This window comes from Meles meles, chromosome 11, assembly GCF_922984935.1.
Source record: "Meles meles chromosome 11, mMelMel3.1 paternal haplotype, whole genome shotgun sequence".
In the NCBI taxonomy this organism is placed as follows: domain Eukaryota; kingdom Metazoa; phylum Chordata; class Mammalia; order Carnivora; family Mustelidae; genus Meles; species Meles meles.
Genome location: NC_060076.1, coordinates 20,413,748 through 20,431,958, shown reverse-complemented (window position 1 = coordinate 20,431,958; position 18,211 = coordinate 20,413,748). Strand labels below are relative to the sequence as shown.

General features: G+C 45.7%; 2 protein-coding genes across 4 annotated transcripts in view; one reads left to right on the top strand and one right to left on the bottom strand.

The window, feature by feature from the left end:
- The window catches only part of PRPF4 (pre-mRNA processing factor 4), an 18,719-nt gene extending 10,467 nt beyond the window's left edge, over nucleotides 1-8,252 (top strand). For both annotated transcript variants that reach the window (XM_046021898.1, XM_046021899.1), the window contains 6 exons: nucleotides 378-501; nucleotides 2,344-2,433; nucleotides 6,166-6,288; nucleotides 6,399-6,506; nucleotides 6,596-6,714; nucleotides 7,160-8,252. In XM_046021898.1, coding sequence (XP_045877854.1) covers nucleotides 378-501; nucleotides 2,344-2,433; nucleotides 6,166-6,288; nucleotides 6,399-6,506; nucleotides 6,596-6,714; nucleotides 7,160-7,353 — 758 coding nt within the window. In that variant the 3' untranslated portion in view covers nucleotides 7,354-8,252. The remainder of the gene's footprint in view (nucleotides 1-377; nucleotides 502-2,343; nucleotides 2,434-6,165; nucleotides 6,289-6,398; nucleotides 6,507-6,595; nucleotides 6,715-7,159) is intronic.
- Nucleotides 2,424-18,211, bottom strand: RNF183 (ring finger protein 183). Of its 2 annotated transcripts, XR_006820684.1 has the most exons (3): nucleotides 18,045-18,211; nucleotides 9,938-12,354; nucleotides 2,424-2,548 (listed from the first exon to the last, which is right to left on the bottom strand). XR_006820684.1 is itself a non-coding variant. In XM_046021903.1 (2 exons), exon 2 carries the CDS (start codon nucleotides 12,315-12,317, stop codon nucleotides 11,745-11,747), a length of 573 nt encoding a protein of 190 aa, XP_045877859.1. In that variant the 5' UTR covers nucleotides 12,318-12,354; nucleotides 18,045-18,211; the 3' UTR covers nucleotides 9,161-11,744. The 2 variants fall into 2 exon arrangements, 1 of the variants encoding a protein (XP_045877859.1); XM_046021903.1 differs by lacking the exon at nucleotides 2,424-2,548 and having other exon boundaries at nucleotides 9,161-12,354.

Below are 18,211 nucleotides of genomic sequence, written 5' to 3'. Positions count from 1 at the left end.
AATGCAGATAGATGCTTAACCTACTGAGCCACCCAGATGCCCCCACACAAGATTAGTTCTTGATTTGAATTGTCTTGGTTTGGTTCTCGCCACAAGGCTGAAAGACGTGACTTTATACACAGTGTTAAGATTTTTATTCTCGTGTTACTGGCATTGTATAATCTCTGAACCCAAAAAAGTAAAGGTTGTATTTTGCTCTTTTTAATGTAATTTAAATATTAATTTAAAGTCTTTTTTTTAATAGTTCAATAATCACTTCAATACCCTATTTGTCCACATGTTCCCTAATACATATTGTGTTACTCATCATAGTCTGTTTTGCACATAAATTGTAAGGGGTGGGAAACCTTTAACTTTGATTTCTTACACTCCTTCAGGCCATAACACAAATGTAGGAGCAATTGTATTCCATCCAAAATCCACTGTCTCCTTGGACCAAAAAGATGTCAATCTGGCCTCTTGTGCTGCTGATGGTTCTGTAAAGCTTTGGAGCCTTGACAGGTGAACATGACTCTTCTACCCATACTGCAGTTACTAAAGTAAAGGATTGCTTGGTTATCCTTGGGACCTGAAAATCTGTCATCTAACCCCAGAGATGGTCTGAGTCAGGGGAGCGTGGTGTGAACATAGAATGCAGGATTTCTTTCTTCGACCTCTTCTCACCAGAGGAGTTATGTCAGGTTTTTGTTTGTTAACTTTGCACCTTGATTTTTCCCTATAACATAGTAGCCATTGTTTTCCCAGTCCGGTTATTCTAGAAAGATCTGTTGACACCTCCTGTGAAATACTCTGACTTGGAGAGAAGCACTATTGGGTAGATGAACTAAAGAGAACATTCTTGGCAGCACATTGGCTCCCAGCAGATGACTGCAGGGGAGAGGGCAGTGAAGTTCTGAGGCAATATTGTGAAGGTTGTGGGGATTCCTCCCAACACCATCCTCCTTTACCTAGAATGTATTTTCCCATTACGACAGTTTGGGGTTTTTTTTAATGTGTTTGTGATTATTATTTTCCAAGAAATTTGTGAAAGCACTTTGTTGGCTAAAGGAAATCTGATTTCAGTTGCTTAATTTTCTTTCTTTGGGAAAGCACATGCGACTTTCCTGCCAGGTTTTTGTACAGAGTTAATTAGTCTCTACTCTTTGCCAGACAGTCTTACCTCTGAGCACAGCCAGTTTTAATTGGCTTTGGTATCACTTAGCAATATTTGTTCCCCTAGGGCATTGATTAGCTCTATGTATGCACATTGACAAAGTTCCCTTTTTAATTGCCCTCTTTAGGGTTCGTGTTTACTTCCTTTCACTGGTGTTTCAGTTCTTTTTTCTTTGGTTGCTGGGGAGTAGAATTTAATGGCCGCCAGAGGAAACTTAAGCCTCTGTTTAGGAGCTGCTTTTTTTTTTTTTTTTTTTAAACAAGTCTGTTTATTGAAAGGCTCTGAAAATATTGTAATAAGGCTTTCAACGACATCTAACAAATTTTCAAGATATTGACAATATGAAACATTAAGAATTTACTTCAAAAAATCCAAAGTTTTCTAGATCATTCCAAATCATGCTGCCTTTGGACTTGGTTAATACTTGCCTTTTTTTTTTTTGTCTAAACCAGTGACCCAAATCCCAAATGCCACTGTCTTTTGGACCTAAAGCTGGGAGTTTTGGTTTGGGCCCCTCTCAGCCCGAGGGAGGCTGGGCAGCAGCCCTCTAACCGCGTCCTGCCCCTGCTGGATGGCGATGCGGGCCCCCTCCCTTTCCTACCCCAGGCCATCAGCCAAGAACCACCCTGAGGGCCAGAAGCCCCGAAGCATGGATGTGGGAGGCCACGAGGAGCTGCTTTTTTCATTTGCATCCTTCAACAAGCTAAAATTTGAGACGAATTTATCTTTAATCCACTTGTACCAAAACTATTTGATTCTGTAGCTTTGCATCCCTCTCAAAATATGTTTTCTTTCTAGAATCTCAGCTCTCCTTTGGTGTAAAGAGACTATTTTGCTTGTTAGGCTGAATTATCCTTTATTGTTCTCTAATCCTGAATGATCATAGCATTAAGCATTGATTAGCATATTGAATTGAGATAAAGCAAGAGTGTGTGTATTGAAGTACTACAGGCGGCGCAGGAAGACTACCTGTGAGCACAGGAAATAGCCCCAAATCTTTTAAGACTTTGGGAAGTAACATAAATTGTTAACCCTACATTTTTTTTTTAGCCCTGTATTTTTAACTGAGTTTAGTTAAAATTTGGCCTTTTAAATCTACAGAATGAGTGTGTCTGTCACAACAGTTAATAAATTCAGTGAACATTTATGACTAGAAAGTAGTTTATTCCCTTCTATTGATTCTTTTTCAGTGATGAACCAGTGGCAGATATTGAAGGCCATACAGTGCGTGTGGCCCGTGTAATGTGGCATCCATCAGGGCGTTTCTTGGGCACCACCTGGTAAGCCATCCTCTTTCTATTCTATCCATACAGACCTGTGGCATCCTGTTAACCCTGACAACTAACTGCCAAGGAAATTTTCAGACCAGAGATCTTCAAGTAGGATTTTCTTGGGCTGCAGTGAATCAGAATTAGAATATATGATAAAGTTTGGATCAAGTATATTTGCTTTTAAACTTCAGTTAATCTGAAATTTCAGTAATTGCCAGAAAATTAGAATTTTCACTCTTCTCTTTCTTGACCAATCCTACTGGTGTTTTTTGTTTTTGTTTTTTTTTCCACTGCACATTGTATTGAAATCTCTTTGCTTACAAGTTGGTCTCCCTTTCTGGGGCATCTGGCTGGCTTAGTCAGTAAACCATACAGCTCTTGATCTTGGGGTTTTAAGTTCAAGGCCCACATTGAGTGTAGAGATTACTTAAAAAAAAAATTTAGGGGCACCTTGGTGGCTCAGTGGGTTGAAGCCTCTGCCTTTGGCTTGGGCCATGATTCCAGGGTTCTGGGATCAAGCTCCGCATCATGCTCTCTGCTCAGCAGGGAGCCTGCTTCCTCCTCTCTCTCTCTCTCTCTCTCTCTCTCTCTCTCTGCCTACTTGTGATCTGTATCTGTCAAATAAAAAAATAAATCTTCAAAAAAAATTAAATTTTCTCCCTTTCTGGTTCTGCAAGCTCATTAAGGACAGAATCTGTTAAATACTTTTTTTTTTTTTTTTGGTAAAAGATTTTATTTATTGATTTGAGAGAGAGCACGAGCAAGCGGAGAGGCAGAGAGAGAGCAAGAAGCAGACTCCCCACTGAGTAGGGAGTCAGACATGGGGCTCCATCCCAGGACCCTGTGATCATAACCTGAGCTTAAGGCAGATGCTTAACTGACTGAACCACCCAGGCGCCCAAAGGATTTTTTTTTTTTAAGATTTTATTTATTTATTTGAGAGAGAGACGGAGAAGGGGAGAGGGAGAAGCAGACTTCTACTGAGCAGGGAGCCCCATGCAGGGTTCCATCCCAGGACTCCAGGATCATGATCTGAGCCAAAGGCAGACACTTAACTGACTGAGCCACCCAGGCACCTGAGAATCTTTTTTTTTTTTTTTTCCTTTTAAAGACTGTATTTATTTGAGAGAGAACGCAAGTGTGGGAAGGAGCAGAGGGAGAGGGACAGGCAGACTTCCTGCTGAGTGCAGAGCCCAATTTGGGACCTGATCTCAAGATCCTGAAATCATCACCTGACCAGAAACCAAGAGTCAGACACCTAACTGAGCTCCCAGGCACCATATTAAAGAACTCTTTAACTGAGATACAATTTACATGCAATGGAATAGATTTATTTTCAGTGTACAGTTCAAATGCATATGCTCAGGTAACCCACATCCCTGTCAACGGACTATTTCCATCACCCTGGAAAGTTTCCTCATGCCCCTTTGCAGGGGACTCCCCCTTCCACTGTTAATAATTTCTATGAACGTAAATTAATTTGGTCTGTTCATACTCTGTGAACTTGTTTGTTCCTAACTTCTTTCGCTTAGCATAATGTTTGTAGGATTCATTTCAGGGCACCTAGGTGGCTCAGTTGAGCATCTGGCTCTTCCTTTCAACTCAGTTCATGATCCCAGGGTCATGAGATTGAGCCCCACATCAGGCTCCGTGCTGGACATGGAACCTGCTTGAGATTCTCTCTCTCACTCTCTCTTTCCCCCTCTCTCTCAAAAAAGGTGGGGGGGGGGGGAGGGTCATATATGTCACGTGTATCAGTAGTTCCTTTTTATAGCCGAGGAGTATTCAGTTGTGTGGCTCTGCCACAGTTCATCCATTCTCCTGTGATGGATGTTTGGGACTTTTCCAGGTTTGGGTCAGTCAGAATAAAGGTGCTCTAAATACTCTTGTGCAATGTTTTTGGCAGACATGTTTTTCTTTACTTTCTCTTGAATGAATAACCAAGGATGCGGTAGCTAGGTCATAGAGTAGCTGTATGTTTAACTTTTTTAAAACTCCCAGCTGGTTTTTCAGATTGGTTGTATATTTCACATTCCCAGAATTCTGCTTGCTTCACATCCATGCCAGCATTTCGTGTTGTCAGTTTTACCATTTTGGCTATTCTGTCAAGTGCATAGTGAAATTTCATAGTTTTAATTTTTATTACTCTTATGACTCATAGTATTGGGTATTTATATCATCTGCTTATTGACCATTTGTAAATGCTCCTCTGTGCAGTGTCCAGATGCTTTACCTATTTTTTTAATTGAGGGGGTTTTTTTCTTTATTTTTACACTATTTTTACACACAGTTCTGCCACCACGTATTTGTTTGTTTGAGGTTTATTGAGGGGTAGTTTTTTGGTTTGGGGTTTTTTAAGTTGTGAGTGTTTTGTTTTGTTTTGTTTTAAAGTTTTGTTCTATTTAAGGGATTCCTGAGTGGCTCATTCAGTTGAACATCCCACTCTTGATTTCGGTTCAGGTCATGATCTCAGGGTTGTGAGATTGAGCCCCATACCGGGCTCTATGCTCAGCATAGAGTCTGCTTAAGATTCTCTCCCTGGGCCCCTGGGCCGTGCAGTCAGTTGAACATCTAACTCTTGATTTTGACTTGTTTTTGTTTTTAAAGATTTTATTTATTTATTTGAGAGAGAGAACACACAAACGGGGAAGTGGCATAGGGAGAGGAAGAAGCAGGCGCTCCACTGAGCAAGGAACCCAACATGGGACTCAGTCCCAGGACTCTGGGTCATGACCCGAGCTAAAGGCAGATGCTTAATCACCTGAGCCACCCAGGTGCCCCGACTCTTGGTTTTGGCTTAGGTTGTGAACTTCGGGTTGTGGAATTGAGCCCCGAGTCAGGCTCAGTGTGGAGTCTGCTGGAGTTTCTCTCTCACTTTCCCTCTCCCTCTCTTGCTTGTGCGCGCATGGCACGTGTGCATTCTGTCTCTCGCTCTCTCTCTAAAATAAAAAAAAAAGATTCTCTCCCACTCCCTCATACTTTATCTCTTTAAATAAATAAGTAAATAAATAGTAAGTTTTATTTATTTAAGTAATCTCTACACCCAACATGGAGCTCGAACTCACGACCGTGAGAGGAGTCGCATGTTCCACCAGCTGAGCCAGCCAGGCACCCGTCTACCACCAGTTATTGAAGAGACTTTGTTTTCCTGTTGAAATTGCTTTAGTGGCCTCATTAAATGAACCACACTAAGTGACCCACAAAAAAATGTGTGGGTGTCTTCCTATACTCTCATCTGTTGCATTGATCTATTTCCTTATGGCTGATTTTTGTATCCCCAACATCAGTTTAAGGCCCCCAGAATACTCAGTGAGTGAAAAGACTTAACAGTGGAATTGAGAAAGACGACAGCAGTCTCTGCTGGGCCATTCTTAGGGAATTATATTCTTAAAATAGCCACTGAAATAAATCTGTAGGAAGTCCATGGTTTCCCAGGTAGCACTCAGACAGATATGCTTAGTTGTTGAGGTATTTTTTTATGCCAGAAAAAATTTTTTGTTAATATGGTTGTATGAATAGTAAAGAGGGACACAAGCAGAGGGAGAGGTAACAGCAGGCTCCCCTCAGAGCAGAGCGCCTGACACTGGGATCGTAACCTGAGCTGAAGGCATGTGCTTAACCGGCTGAGCCACCCAGGTGCCTCATCAGAAGCATAATTTAAGCTGCAGGTGTTTATAGTACTTTACACATTGTAGAAACTGAATATTTGCCTGTTCATTGTTGGTTTGATTTTTTTTGTAGCTATGACCGCTCATGGCGCTTATGGGATTTGGAGGCTCAAGAAGAGATCCTGCATCAGGAAGGCCACAGCATGGGCGTGTATGACATTGCCTTCCATCAAGATGGCTCTTTGGCTGGCACTGGGTAAGCCTTCTTCCACCTAGCCAGGGGCAGCTCAGTAGTTCACCCGTTATGTATCCCTGCTTCCACAGAGAAATGGATTCAAAATATTCACTTACAAATTATTTTGTCAGGGGACTGGATGCATTTGGTCGTGTTTGGGACCTGCGCACAGGACGATGTATCATGTTCTTAGAAGGCCACCTGAAGGAAATCTATGGAATAAATTTCTCCCCCAATGGGTAAAATAAACTCATTGATTGAGGGGTGGGAAAGATTACTGGTCAGAATGTACCTTTGTTTCTAACTTGGACACTACATCTGATCGTAGCTACCACATTGCAACTGGCAGTGGTGACAACACATGCAAAGTGTGGGACCTTCGACAGCGGCGTTGTGTCTATACCATCCCTGCCCATCAGAACTTAGTGACTGGTGTCAAGTTTGAGCGTAAGCTTTCCCCCTTTTTGCCTAATCACAGGACAGACATTGCACTGCCATGGAATGCAGGCCATGCTTTAGCTTAACTTGCATGCAGAATAAGGGAGAATTTGGCCTCTGTTGAAAAAAGAGCACATTATAAGTTCCTTCCCTCTGCCATATTTTTGGACAGCTATGGCACAGCATGCTTCCTGTTTTGGGAAGTAAAGATTTCCGTAAATGCTTTGAGTCATTTTTTCCCTAAAGTTATAAGCAGTGAATCCGTAATGTTACTCTGAAAAGATTGTCAGGGAAAGAGCCAGAGGACCTTAATAATGTTATTCATTTTCTAAGTCTGTAGTCCTTTTTCCCTGGAGGCCTCATAGGAATGTAGATGAGAATATTGGGCTTTTCCAAATGGGGAAATACTTGATACTTGAATTCCTCAAGCAGCTCCCCTTCTTTTCTCTTAAAGCTATCCATGGGAATTTCTTGCTCACTGGTGCTTATGATAACACCGCCAAGATCTGGACCCACCCAGGCTGGTCCCCACTGAAGACTCTGGCTGGCCATGAAGGCAAAGTGATGGGCCTAGACATTTCTTCTGATGGGCAGCTCATAGCCACTTGCTCATATGACAGGACCTTCAAGCTCTGGATGGCTGAATAGGCAAGACCATGGACAAAGGACTAACTTCAAGCTCTTTCTTAAGAGCCATTTTCAAAAAAGAAAGGAATTGATTTGTTTTGTTCTATCATGTTTTTTGCCAATTGCCATGTATAGGCCCTCAAAAGAATTGGATTTCCAGGTAAGCCTCCGCTCCAGGTAGGCAGCTCAATCTCTGGGTGTTGATGAACCCCTTTTGTAATTGAAATTTTTATTTTCATCTTTAAGCCCTGCCACGGACTATGTAGACATTGTGTTTATTATTTTTTTATTTGAATGCCCTATTGCCTCCGTGACAGCACTCAGGATTGTGACTGGCTCCTTTTTTAATTTTGAAACTTGGCTTTCCATTACATGGTACATGCTTCAGGACTACATGTGACCCACAGAGCAAGGCGGCTGAGCTGTAGTCTGGAAGCCCTCAAGTAAGGGGGCACTGCTCGCTACACACTGGTTAACTCTGCCTTGACAGAGTGGAAACCTTCCCTCTGCCTTGAGAACAGGAAATGAAGAGGTGGACCACAGCTGTGCTCAGGGTGCCGGAGTAAAGAAGATTTTACCTCTTCCTGTTTGAGTTTGCTTGGAATGCTAACCACATCGGGAAGTTCAGAACTGAACATTTGCCCTGTTTGAAAATGTCTTTCGTTTTGCTTTGAAGTTTGGCATCCTTTGTTACGCCAAAGCTAGGCCATTGTGTCAAGAGGCAGTGGAATTTCTAGAAAGCAAACACGAAGTCTCTGTTGTGCCACCGCCTTTGTATTGGTTATTCAGAGGATGTACCTTTCATGCCAGGGTAACTGGGAAAAATCCCAAAGGGGTATTCCTCAACATCAACTTTTTTTTCTTTATTATGCACTTGCTACGGAGTAAAATCCTATTATAAAAATGTCCTTTAAAGACTTATTTTGTATAGTTAGGCATTTTCTGAATCCCAGCCATTGGTCCATAGAGGTTCCCCCCCTTTTTTTTTATTTGAGGTATAACAGGTGCTATCAAATATGGCTTATTCCAGTTTTTCTCTTCCTTGTAAGCACTGTGCTAATACTTGTACTGCCTCGTAGGCCTGACTGTTAGCAAACTGGGTCTAGGCTCTGCAGTTCGTACTCATTGGCTGTGCAGCAGTCACCTTCACCTCTTCCCACCCCCAGGCACACAACCGCCAAACACAAAGTACGCAGTAAATTCTGACAAAAATACATGAATTTGGAAGAAGAAAGGCTTGCATGTAGAGAAATGGAGAAGGGTTTATACGATGGCTTTTTTTTTTGAATGTTCAAAACACTTCATTTGCTGTTCCAGAGAGGCTGACAGTGGCTTAGTCTAACTCTATCCTGCAAACTATGAGTGTGTGGTAGGATAGCTAAATAATCTCTTTTGTCTAATTTTAATTATAGCCCAAGAGTTGGCTATTTTGGGTGCTGGTTAAGCTTCTGAATCACCGTCTCTGCCCTCTGTTGGGCATTTAGCACTTCGCTGTTGTTTAAGTATTAGTGGGCTCTATTTCCTCCGTAGTTGGCCATGAAAAATAATTTTTCATTATTAACCTTTATCGTATGTGTAAAGTAATAATGAACATTAGTGTATTACCATGCAGTCTGGATATAGTGTATTAACAAATGTTTTTAGATTTTCAAATTCAAATTTTACTATTCCATTAAACTTTTTTTTTGGTTCCAAGAAGTTTAGAGATAGCCATCAGGTGAATACATTTCATGTAAACCTTTGGCAAAACCGTCCCCTTGGGGAATATACATTACTTCATTGTAAGGAGGCAGTTACCTGAGCAGCATAAACCAAATGTAGCATTTCATAATGGGAGAGTCAGAGCCGCCACTTAAAAGGATACTTCCCGCCTAAAGACTGTGCCAGGCATGTTAGACTCCTCGTTTAATCCTCCCAATCTTCTGAGTTAAGGCATATTCCCTTTTTACAGACAAAATCGAAGCTCAGAGAGGTTAAGTAACTTGTTCAGGTTTACCCTGTCAGTGAATGGTAGAGCCTGGTATGTCTGTGAACTTAGGAAGAGATTTCATAGAGCTTTATTGAGTATGTTGGTAGCACTGGCCAGACAGAATGACCAGTCCAGCCACCATGGCCTGTTTCCTATACAATGCCAGAGCTTTTTAGCCCTTCTATCTGTGACACCTCCCTTGTGATGAGCCACAGCATCTTAGTCTGACTTCATGCCAAAGGGAGTCGTGGGATTTCACCACCTCTACCTCATGAACTAATAAGACACCTGTCGTGTTACTCAGCAGGAAACTGTTTGCATCTTGGGATAGATGTTTTGTTGTGTGGAACTGTCTTAGGCATTGCAGCATGTCTTAGCGTCCCTGACCTGCGGAGTAATAAAAGTCAGAAGCACAACCCACCCCCTTCATTGGAATACTAGAGATGCTTCCAGACTTTTCTGCATGCCCCAAGGTTACAACTACTGAAGGTGAAAACGGAAGATACCCTGCTGTTGGGTATATCCTCCCCTACCCCAAAAAACTCAAACCTGTATCTTTCCTTACTTGCCTGGTGTATTAGCCACTCCAAGAACCACTCCCCAATTCTGCTTTGACTAGAGGCTTCCACCACTTACCTGGCTGATGAGCTGGAACAAGACAACTAAACCTGTGGAGCCTCAGTTTCACCTGTAGAATAGGGACAAAGCTTCCTTAGCTCAGAGCAGTAAACTCAAGGGTAGAGGCAAGTGTTCCTTCCTGAGTGTCCCCTGGTTCCTCTCCCTTTCCTCGCGGCTCAGAGAATATGGGCAAATCATTGCCTAATTTACTTTCCATGAGGTTAAGGAACAAGGATCTGTAAAGAAATGAAGTCAGCAGGGAGAGGTTGAGTCCCAGCTCCAGTGTAATTATCTTTGATGGCACAAATGGTAGGTGTCAGTCCCCTGGCAGGATACGTAGGTGGCATTCCAGTTTTATAATGGAGAATTTTCTTCACGTTGGTTTTTAACACCATTTGGTCCTACTAAATGTGAAATACAGGTCTTGGCTATTTGGGAGTATCTTGTACATTAAGATCCCTCAAGAATTTATAGAAGTTCCATTAAGCACAAAATTTTTAGAACAAATAAAACCGACTCAGTTTCTGACCTCTGAAAGTTTATTCCACAAATCAAGATCTTTTCATAATTGTGATGGTGTTTTAACCACTTTGAGACTGTTCCAGAGCCGTGGGCCACAGGGCAGTATTAGAACTGGGGAACCAGAAGGGGGTTTAGACACTGCAGAGGTAGCATCTTGTAGCCAGACAGCCAAAGCATCTAGTTTGCCTTGGTTCTGAGATCCTGTCATGTAAAATGAAGACCAGGGTCCCCTGTCTGCTTGACCTGGGATAGAAGCTAAGGCTCTTCCTCTGTCCAGGGCTTCTCCGCTTTACTTAAGGTCAGAATTCCATTGCCTGGAGGAGGGGAGTGGGCGCTACCCAACATCCGGGTTTAATCAGAGCCTCTGCACCAGGAGGAATAAACACCTTTTCTCCAAATCCCAGATTTCTTTTGACCCACTGACCCTGGTTTCTTTTATCTTTAAACTTTTATACTCTAAACACTCCATAAAGCACATACTGACAAGAGGTTGTCTGGTTCAGGAAGCCACTGAGTGAACATGCCCTCCTTGCTGGTAAAGGCTGTCACCCATGGATAATCCCACCCGTCTCATCCCCTAGGTCTGACACAAGATGGGCCAAGTAAGTGGTGGTTGAATGAGTAAGTGCGTGAATTCATGAGTCCACACCATTTTTTCCTGGGACTGGTGGCAAGACTTTCAAAGAGAAAACTGAAAGAAAGCATACACATTTGCTCACAGAATTGAAGCTCACTTTTGCAAAATTTTAGCAACACATAATAAAAGGAGCAACTCAAACGTGAGCTGAGTTCGAAGCAACTCCATTGAGAAATGCAACTTCCTCTCTGGGCTAGTCAGGCTCCTGGATACCGTGGTCCAGCCTTTTGGCACAACTTGCTCTGTAGCCCTGTAATCACACGTGTGCTTCTCTGCCTTGGCCCCGTGGCTCACACCCAGAGGTCTCTTCACATCTTTTCCCAGCCTTTTAGCTTTCAGAGGTTCTCATCATAGTTAGGAATCTTTCCAGAAGCAAACATGTGGACTGATACGTTGTAAAAATGAGCAATACTACGAAGGAAGACAACCCCAAATGAGGCTGTGCAGTCCCCGTGCCCAGCAGTAGTCAAGAAAGGCTTAGATCCAGGGCTCTAGTGGCTCAGTTGGGTAAGTGTGTGACTCTTGATAACTCAGGTCTTGATCTTGGGGTCGTGAGTTCAGGCACCATGTTGGGCTCCACGCTGGGCATGGAGCCTACTTAATAAGAATTTGGGGAGGGGGGTGGGATTTTTTTTAAAGGCTTGGTTCCTTGTCCAGAAACAGCACTCACCCCACACCCCAGAGGAATTGCCTGGTCCAAAAGATGGAGAAGATGAGCAACAAAGTGACACTGAGGATAACGGCCATCAGGTAAGCAAAGATCCGGAACTGAGGGTTGCGGAAACACTCCCTCAGAGAGTAGCGGCTGGGGATGGGAATGGGCAGAGACCTGGTGGTAGCGCCCATGTCTGGGTGCGGCCCTGTTTGGCTCCCAGGCTCAGGGCCTAGGTCAAGTGTATAGACCCGGGGCTGGCGCAGGAAGTAGCGACTCTTGGGCTGGTCCTTGAGACAGAGCTGGTGGCCTTCCAGGATGACATGGTGGGGCTCCAGGCGAAGCAAGGTGAGCACGGCAGTGTCCGTGGGCAAGTCAGTGACCGGCTGCCCAGAGGCCAGCACAGTGGGCTGGCGGCAGAGCGGGCACAGCAGCCGCCGCCGGGCTGGAGTCACCAGGCTGAGGTGGGCCAGGCACTCCACGCAGAAGGAGTGACAACAGTCCAGCACTTTGGGGGTATGAAATGTGTTGTTGAAAGGGTTCCAGCAGACAGGGCACTCGGGCTCCTGGCCCTGCCCCTCCGCCATCCTCAGATGAGACGCTGGGAGGCCTGGCAGGAATGTCCTGGCAGAAAGGGAAAAGGAGCAAAGGGATATCTGTTGAGTTCCATCCTTGTGCTTGGTCCCAGACTAAGCGTTCTGTGCCTTGTTAAAACATACCGTCACCCACATTTCACAGATGAAAAACTTAGATTCAAAAGATGTACCAGCTTGTTCCAAAGCACCCATTTCCTAAGCTGTAAAGTCTGGTGCTCAGGCAACATGCCCCCCCCAATCAGGGAAAAGGCCTGAGTCATCCCACCGTTAGTGAATTGCCACTGGAGGGGACTGCACCCCCGCTCGGGAAGTGGAAAAAAGTGCTCCTCTGCTCCATGTGACTGCCCTTGACTTCTCAGACTCCAAGGAGAGGGAGGGAAGCTCGTCAGTGGTTTGTGTTATAAGACAAATACTTCCTTCCCTGCTACCTCAAGTCCCTGAGTAGTGCAGAGATGGCCTTTGTGAATTCCCTGGTCTGTCCCTCCCCTGGGGACAAACGCCAGGCCCTCTTTCCCTCCTCCCACTGGGCTACAGGGCCAGCCCTCCAGAGCCCATATGCCCAGTTTTTGTGCAGGGGCACCGCACTGGCCCGGCAGGGGGACCCTGCCAAGGCTTTTCCCCTTGACCTGGAAGCTTAGGCTCCCTTGCCCAGGTCCTCTGATGAGCCCTTCCAGAACCTCCTAATACCTGGCCTCCCTTGGCCCCTCCTCCCTCCCTCTGTTCCCCAAAACCCCAGGGCACTCACCTGGGCTTCCTCGGTACTAGGGTGGTCAGGCAGACTACCTGAAGGACCCAAGGCTCCAGTCTTTCCCTCTCCTGAATCCACACGGCTTTGGGAGACTGCCTTCTCTCCACCAGCCACCAACCCTGGGGCCCGTCTCCATGGCAGCACACACGCAGCACCTGGAGCTGCCAGGTGGCCCGGGCTGCAGCCTCTTGAGCACATCTGCCTATGGCACAGGCCACAGAGCTGCCTGGGTGGCAGGGGCGGGGAGGTGGGGGAGCAGAGCTCCCCCAGGGTGTGGCGAACAACCAACCGTGGAAGCCAAACATCTGCAAGATCGTGGGCGGTCTCTTCAAGACCTTGAAGGTCTCCATGGCCTGGGAAGGTAGGAGTGGCAATTTCCTTTTTCTAGATTATAGAGAGGGTAAGTGAGCCTCTGAGCTCTCCTGGGTCCTCATTTCTTTTCTAAAATGGCTAAAACCTCCTCCTCACACAGAGGCTGCCCACCCTGCGCTTGGGTTGCTGTGAACTTGATGGCTACACAGCCTAAAATCTCTGCACCTCAGACTCAGCAAATTTGTTTATTTCTAAGTAACATCTACACCCAATGTGGGGCTCAAACTTTTGACCCAGAGATCAAGAATTGCATGATCCTCCGACCGATCCAGCCAGGAACCCAAACTTTCTGATAATTTAATGTACCCAAGTAGCTGTAACCACAGCAATCTTGCTGCCATCTTTGTTCTTAGAACACAGCCTGGCAGGCAGTGACCACTGAGGTCTTAGAGTCCGAAGGCTGGCCATCTCACCACCCTTGGGGACTTAAAAGAGGGAGTCAGGAAGGAGGAGAGTTCCAGCCCCACTTCCCCATTTCACTCAGAAACACCTAGCTTTTCTCCTATCAATCACTTGAATAAGTTGAGTTGAGCTGCCGAGGGGGGACCAAAAAAAGTTGAAAAACCGCTTCTCCATCCTAACCACTCACATTGCAGATGGGAGCCAAGAAGTGACTCTCACCAAGTCCCCCCGCTAGGCAGTGGTGTCACCTGCTGGATGTGCGCTAACCACCATGCACTAAGTGTCTGCACCTATTAGGAGATTCCCCAAGCCGTGAGTCTCTCGTAGGAATCCAGGAAACGTGCAGGGAGTTTGGGGGAACCAAGCCTCCCTGGTGCGCCTCCTAAGGCACCATCCACCCTGACTCAGTTGAAACCCGAAGCAAAACCTGCTGACACTCTCCTGCCTGCCCATGGCTTCCTGGTTTCCTTCTAGACTTCTGTCACTGTTCCACGTAGGGAAGACGAAACAAAGGTATGCAGAAGGAGGATGGAACAGCTCTGGCCGAAGCTGGGCGAGTTTACCAGGGATCCTTAACTACGAGCGCCTTCTGTGGACCACGCAGTCATTGTACAGTTATTAAGGTATTGAATGCCCACTGCATGCCAGGAGTTGTGCTAGGCACTGGGTAAATAATGGTGGACCAAAGAGGCACGACTTTGACCTCATGACATTTAGAGTGTAATGAGGGAAAAAGACATCTAATGAGCAGTGGGCAGTAAATATGTAATGCGTGCTACAAAGGACAGAAAGGAAAACGGGCTTAGGGTTAGGAAACCACCAGGGAGGGTTGCAGCAGAGAGGGTTTCTGAAAGCTATGTCTGAAGGAGGGCAAGAAACCAGCCACGCAGCCTGCAGGGTAGGACATTCTGGCCTAAGGGAATAGCAGGTACCAAAGCCCCAAGGTGAAAAAAGGCTCTGCCAGATTGAGGAAGTGAAAGAACCCTGAGGTTTGGTGGGTGGGGCTGGAGTAGGATGGTAGCTCCGAGAGACCAAGCCAGGGAGGGTGGAGGCGGGCCTTGGAAGCTGGGGAACAAACCTGGATTTAATTCTAGGGGTGAGTGGGGGGCGGGGTCTCATCACCATTCTTTTTTTTTTTTTTTTTTTTTTTTATATTTCATTTTAAAAACACCATTCCAGGAGTGTTTGGTTGGCTCAGTCAGGTAGCACTAGAGTGGCTCTTGATCTCCGTGTTGTGGGTTCGGGCCCCATGTTGGGTGTAGAGATTGTTTAAAAATAAAATTTTAAATAATAATAACAACACCATTCCAGCTGCAGAACAGAGAACAGACTAAAAGGGACACTGTGGAAATAAAAGACTGAGGGGCTTTAACGTTCAGGCTGGAATGGCGGTGCTTGACTTAGACCAGGCCATGGCAGAGAAGATCAAAGGGATGGAATAAAAACCATCTTTAGAGGGGCACCTGGGTGGCTCAGTGGGTTAAGCCTCTGCCTTCAGCTCAGGTCATGATCCCAGGGTCCTGGGGTCCAGCCCCGTATCGGGCTCTCTGCTCAGCAGGGAGCCTGCTTCACCCCCCACCCCCCATCTCTCTGCCTGCCTCTCTACCTACGTGTGATCTCTGTCTGCCAAATAAATAAAATCTTTTTTTAAAAAATCTTTAGAGATGAAATCAAAAGCACTTCCCAAAAAGCAGTGAATAACATAGATTCTAGAACCATGTTTTTGAGGCTCATGACCCCAGATGCACTGCTTGTTGCAGCTGTGAACCCAGTTGAATTGCTTAACCTGTTGTGCCTGTGAGGTCTGTTGAAAAGGAATAAAGTAGCATGTCTGAAGGTAAAGCTCTTAAAGTCCGGCACCCAGCAAAGACTACCCATGAGATGGTTGCCGTTATCCCTGCAAACGGATTTGAGAGGGAGGAAGGATGGAGGCTGACTTTGAAGCCATGAAAAAGGTTTCTGTGTTGAGCTTTGAGGATCTCTGAATTCCAGAGTGTGTCCGAAGCAGACCTTTAGTACTTATCACAAGACTTGAAAGGTAATAACCTTGACCCAGCAGTGCCCCAACTGGGAATCTGTCCCATGGAAATAATCAAGGACCTGTGCGAAGACTTGATTGTAGGGACACCCGTAGAAGCACGGCTCTCACTGTAAAGTGTGGAAAACTACATGCTCCTTCAATAGTGGGACATTAATTAAAGACATTCTGCTCCAACCACGTGAAGAGACATTCTGCAGCCTTTAAAATGATGTGATAAGGGGCACCTGGGTGACACAGTTGACTGAGCCTCCAACTCTTGGTTTTGGCTCAGGTCATGATCTCAGGGTCCTGAGATCGAGCCCCGTGTAGGACTCGGCGCTCAGTAGGGAGTCTGCTTGGGATTCTCCTCCATCTGACCCTCCCCCTCCCTCTCTCTCAAATCTTCTTTTTTTTTTTTAATGATGTGATAAAACATCTGTTAATGTGGAAATATGTTTGTGATATGCAAGTAAGTAAAAAGAACCAGTAATAAAACCATATCATGATACTATTCAATTATCCAGTACATGTGTGCCCTGGAAAAAATGTCTGGAAAAACAAAACACCAAAGTGTCAACAGTGGTTATCTCTGGGAGTAAGATTATAGGTGGGTTTTTTTGTTTGTTTTAAATTCTCTTATCTGAAAATCCTCTAACTTTACTATAGTACAACAAACTTGCATTACCACCCTTAAAGACCTCCCCTCCCCCCCAAAAGCAGACTTCATTTTCTCAAGTTCCATGGCCGAAGCTGTAAAAGGCCGTTCAAGAGGAGGAATAATCAGGCGTCTCAGCACCTGGGCCCGTATCTGCCAGGGTCCCCACTGACAGCCTCTGCTGTTTCAGGCACAGCAGGGCGGAGTCCAGCCTCTCAGGACAGACTCTGACCACGTATCCTCCCGCCGCTGCCCCCTGCATGCGTCGCTGCTGTAAGTCCTAGACACCACCCCAGAGGCATCACCTCAGTCTGGGACAAAGTCAGCCAAATAGTACCTGCAGCATCTCCCCAAAGTGTTGGCTCTCAAGAGGAGAGAGATGAAGAACTAGCATTTTTTAAAAAGATATATTTATTTGAGAGAGAGAGAGAGTGAGCAGGGGGGATGGGCCGAGGGAGAGGAAGAGTCCCAAGCAGACTCCACACTGAGCATGGAGCCCAATGTGGGGCTCGATCCCACAACCCTGAGATCATGACCTGAGCTGAAACCAAGATCCAGTGGCTCAAGTGACTGAGCCCCCCACTCCCAAGTGCCCCAAGAGCTAGCATTTTTACAGGACTTCACAGTTTACAAAGGGCCCCCCTGTCCTGGCTAGGATCTAAGTGAGGCAGCTCACATCTGTATTGATGATTCCCTTTTACAATATTAGCCCATCTGCATAATGCCATTTGGTTCCCCCCCAATTATTTATTTATTTAATTTATGTCATCATTGTTTTTAAGTAATCTGCACACCCAGTGTGGGGCTTGAACTCACAACCCTGAGTTCAAGAGTCACATGCTTGGGGCACCTGGGTGGCTCAGTCGGTTAAGTGACTATCTACCTTCAGTTCAGGTCATGGTTTCGGGGTTCTGGGACCAAACCCTGCATCGGGCTTCCTGCTCAGCGGAGAGCCCGCTTCTCCTCCTCCTGTTGCCCCTGCTTGTGCTTTCTTTCTCTGTCAAGTAAATTAAAAAAAAAGAAGAAAAAAAAAGCTTAAAAAAAAAAGAGTCACGTGCTCTACCAACTGAGCCAGTCACATGCCCCAAGACCTTCTGATTCCTTAAAACCACCCTGTGAGGGACACAGGATAGGGAGTTGAAAGTATGCAGGCTTTGGAACCACAGTTACTTGCTTTGCATCTAGATAAATGGCTTATGCTCTCTGTGCTTCATTTTTCTTTGTAAAATAGGCTAATAATCCCACCTCAGAGCCTTGCTGTGAGGAAGGGATAGTATCTGTAACGTGCCCAGCAAAGCCCAGCAGGTGCTCAGTACACAGCTGGCATGATAGTTTTATACCCATTTTATAGATGGGGACACCAAGGCCAGCATGTGAAGTGCCTTGCTTAAGGCTTCACAGCTAATGAACAGCTAACCTTGAAAGCTGGTCCCAGTGTTCATGCTGTTGACAGCAGTGCCTCTCAGGACAATGGGGTCCTGTGTTCCACCCGTCCCCCTGTGGCCCTCTGTGGCTCCTTACCTGCTTCCTCAGAGTGTCCTCCTCCAGTCCCCAGGGTGGCTGTGCAGCATATGCTCTGCGCTCTAACTCCTTTTGGCTTGGTTTCCAGGCAGTTGTGGGCGGGTCTTCCTCGCCTGGGTCTTCTGGCAGCTCTTGGCCAGCTCCGTTTCAGGTTTTCCTCTTCCTTC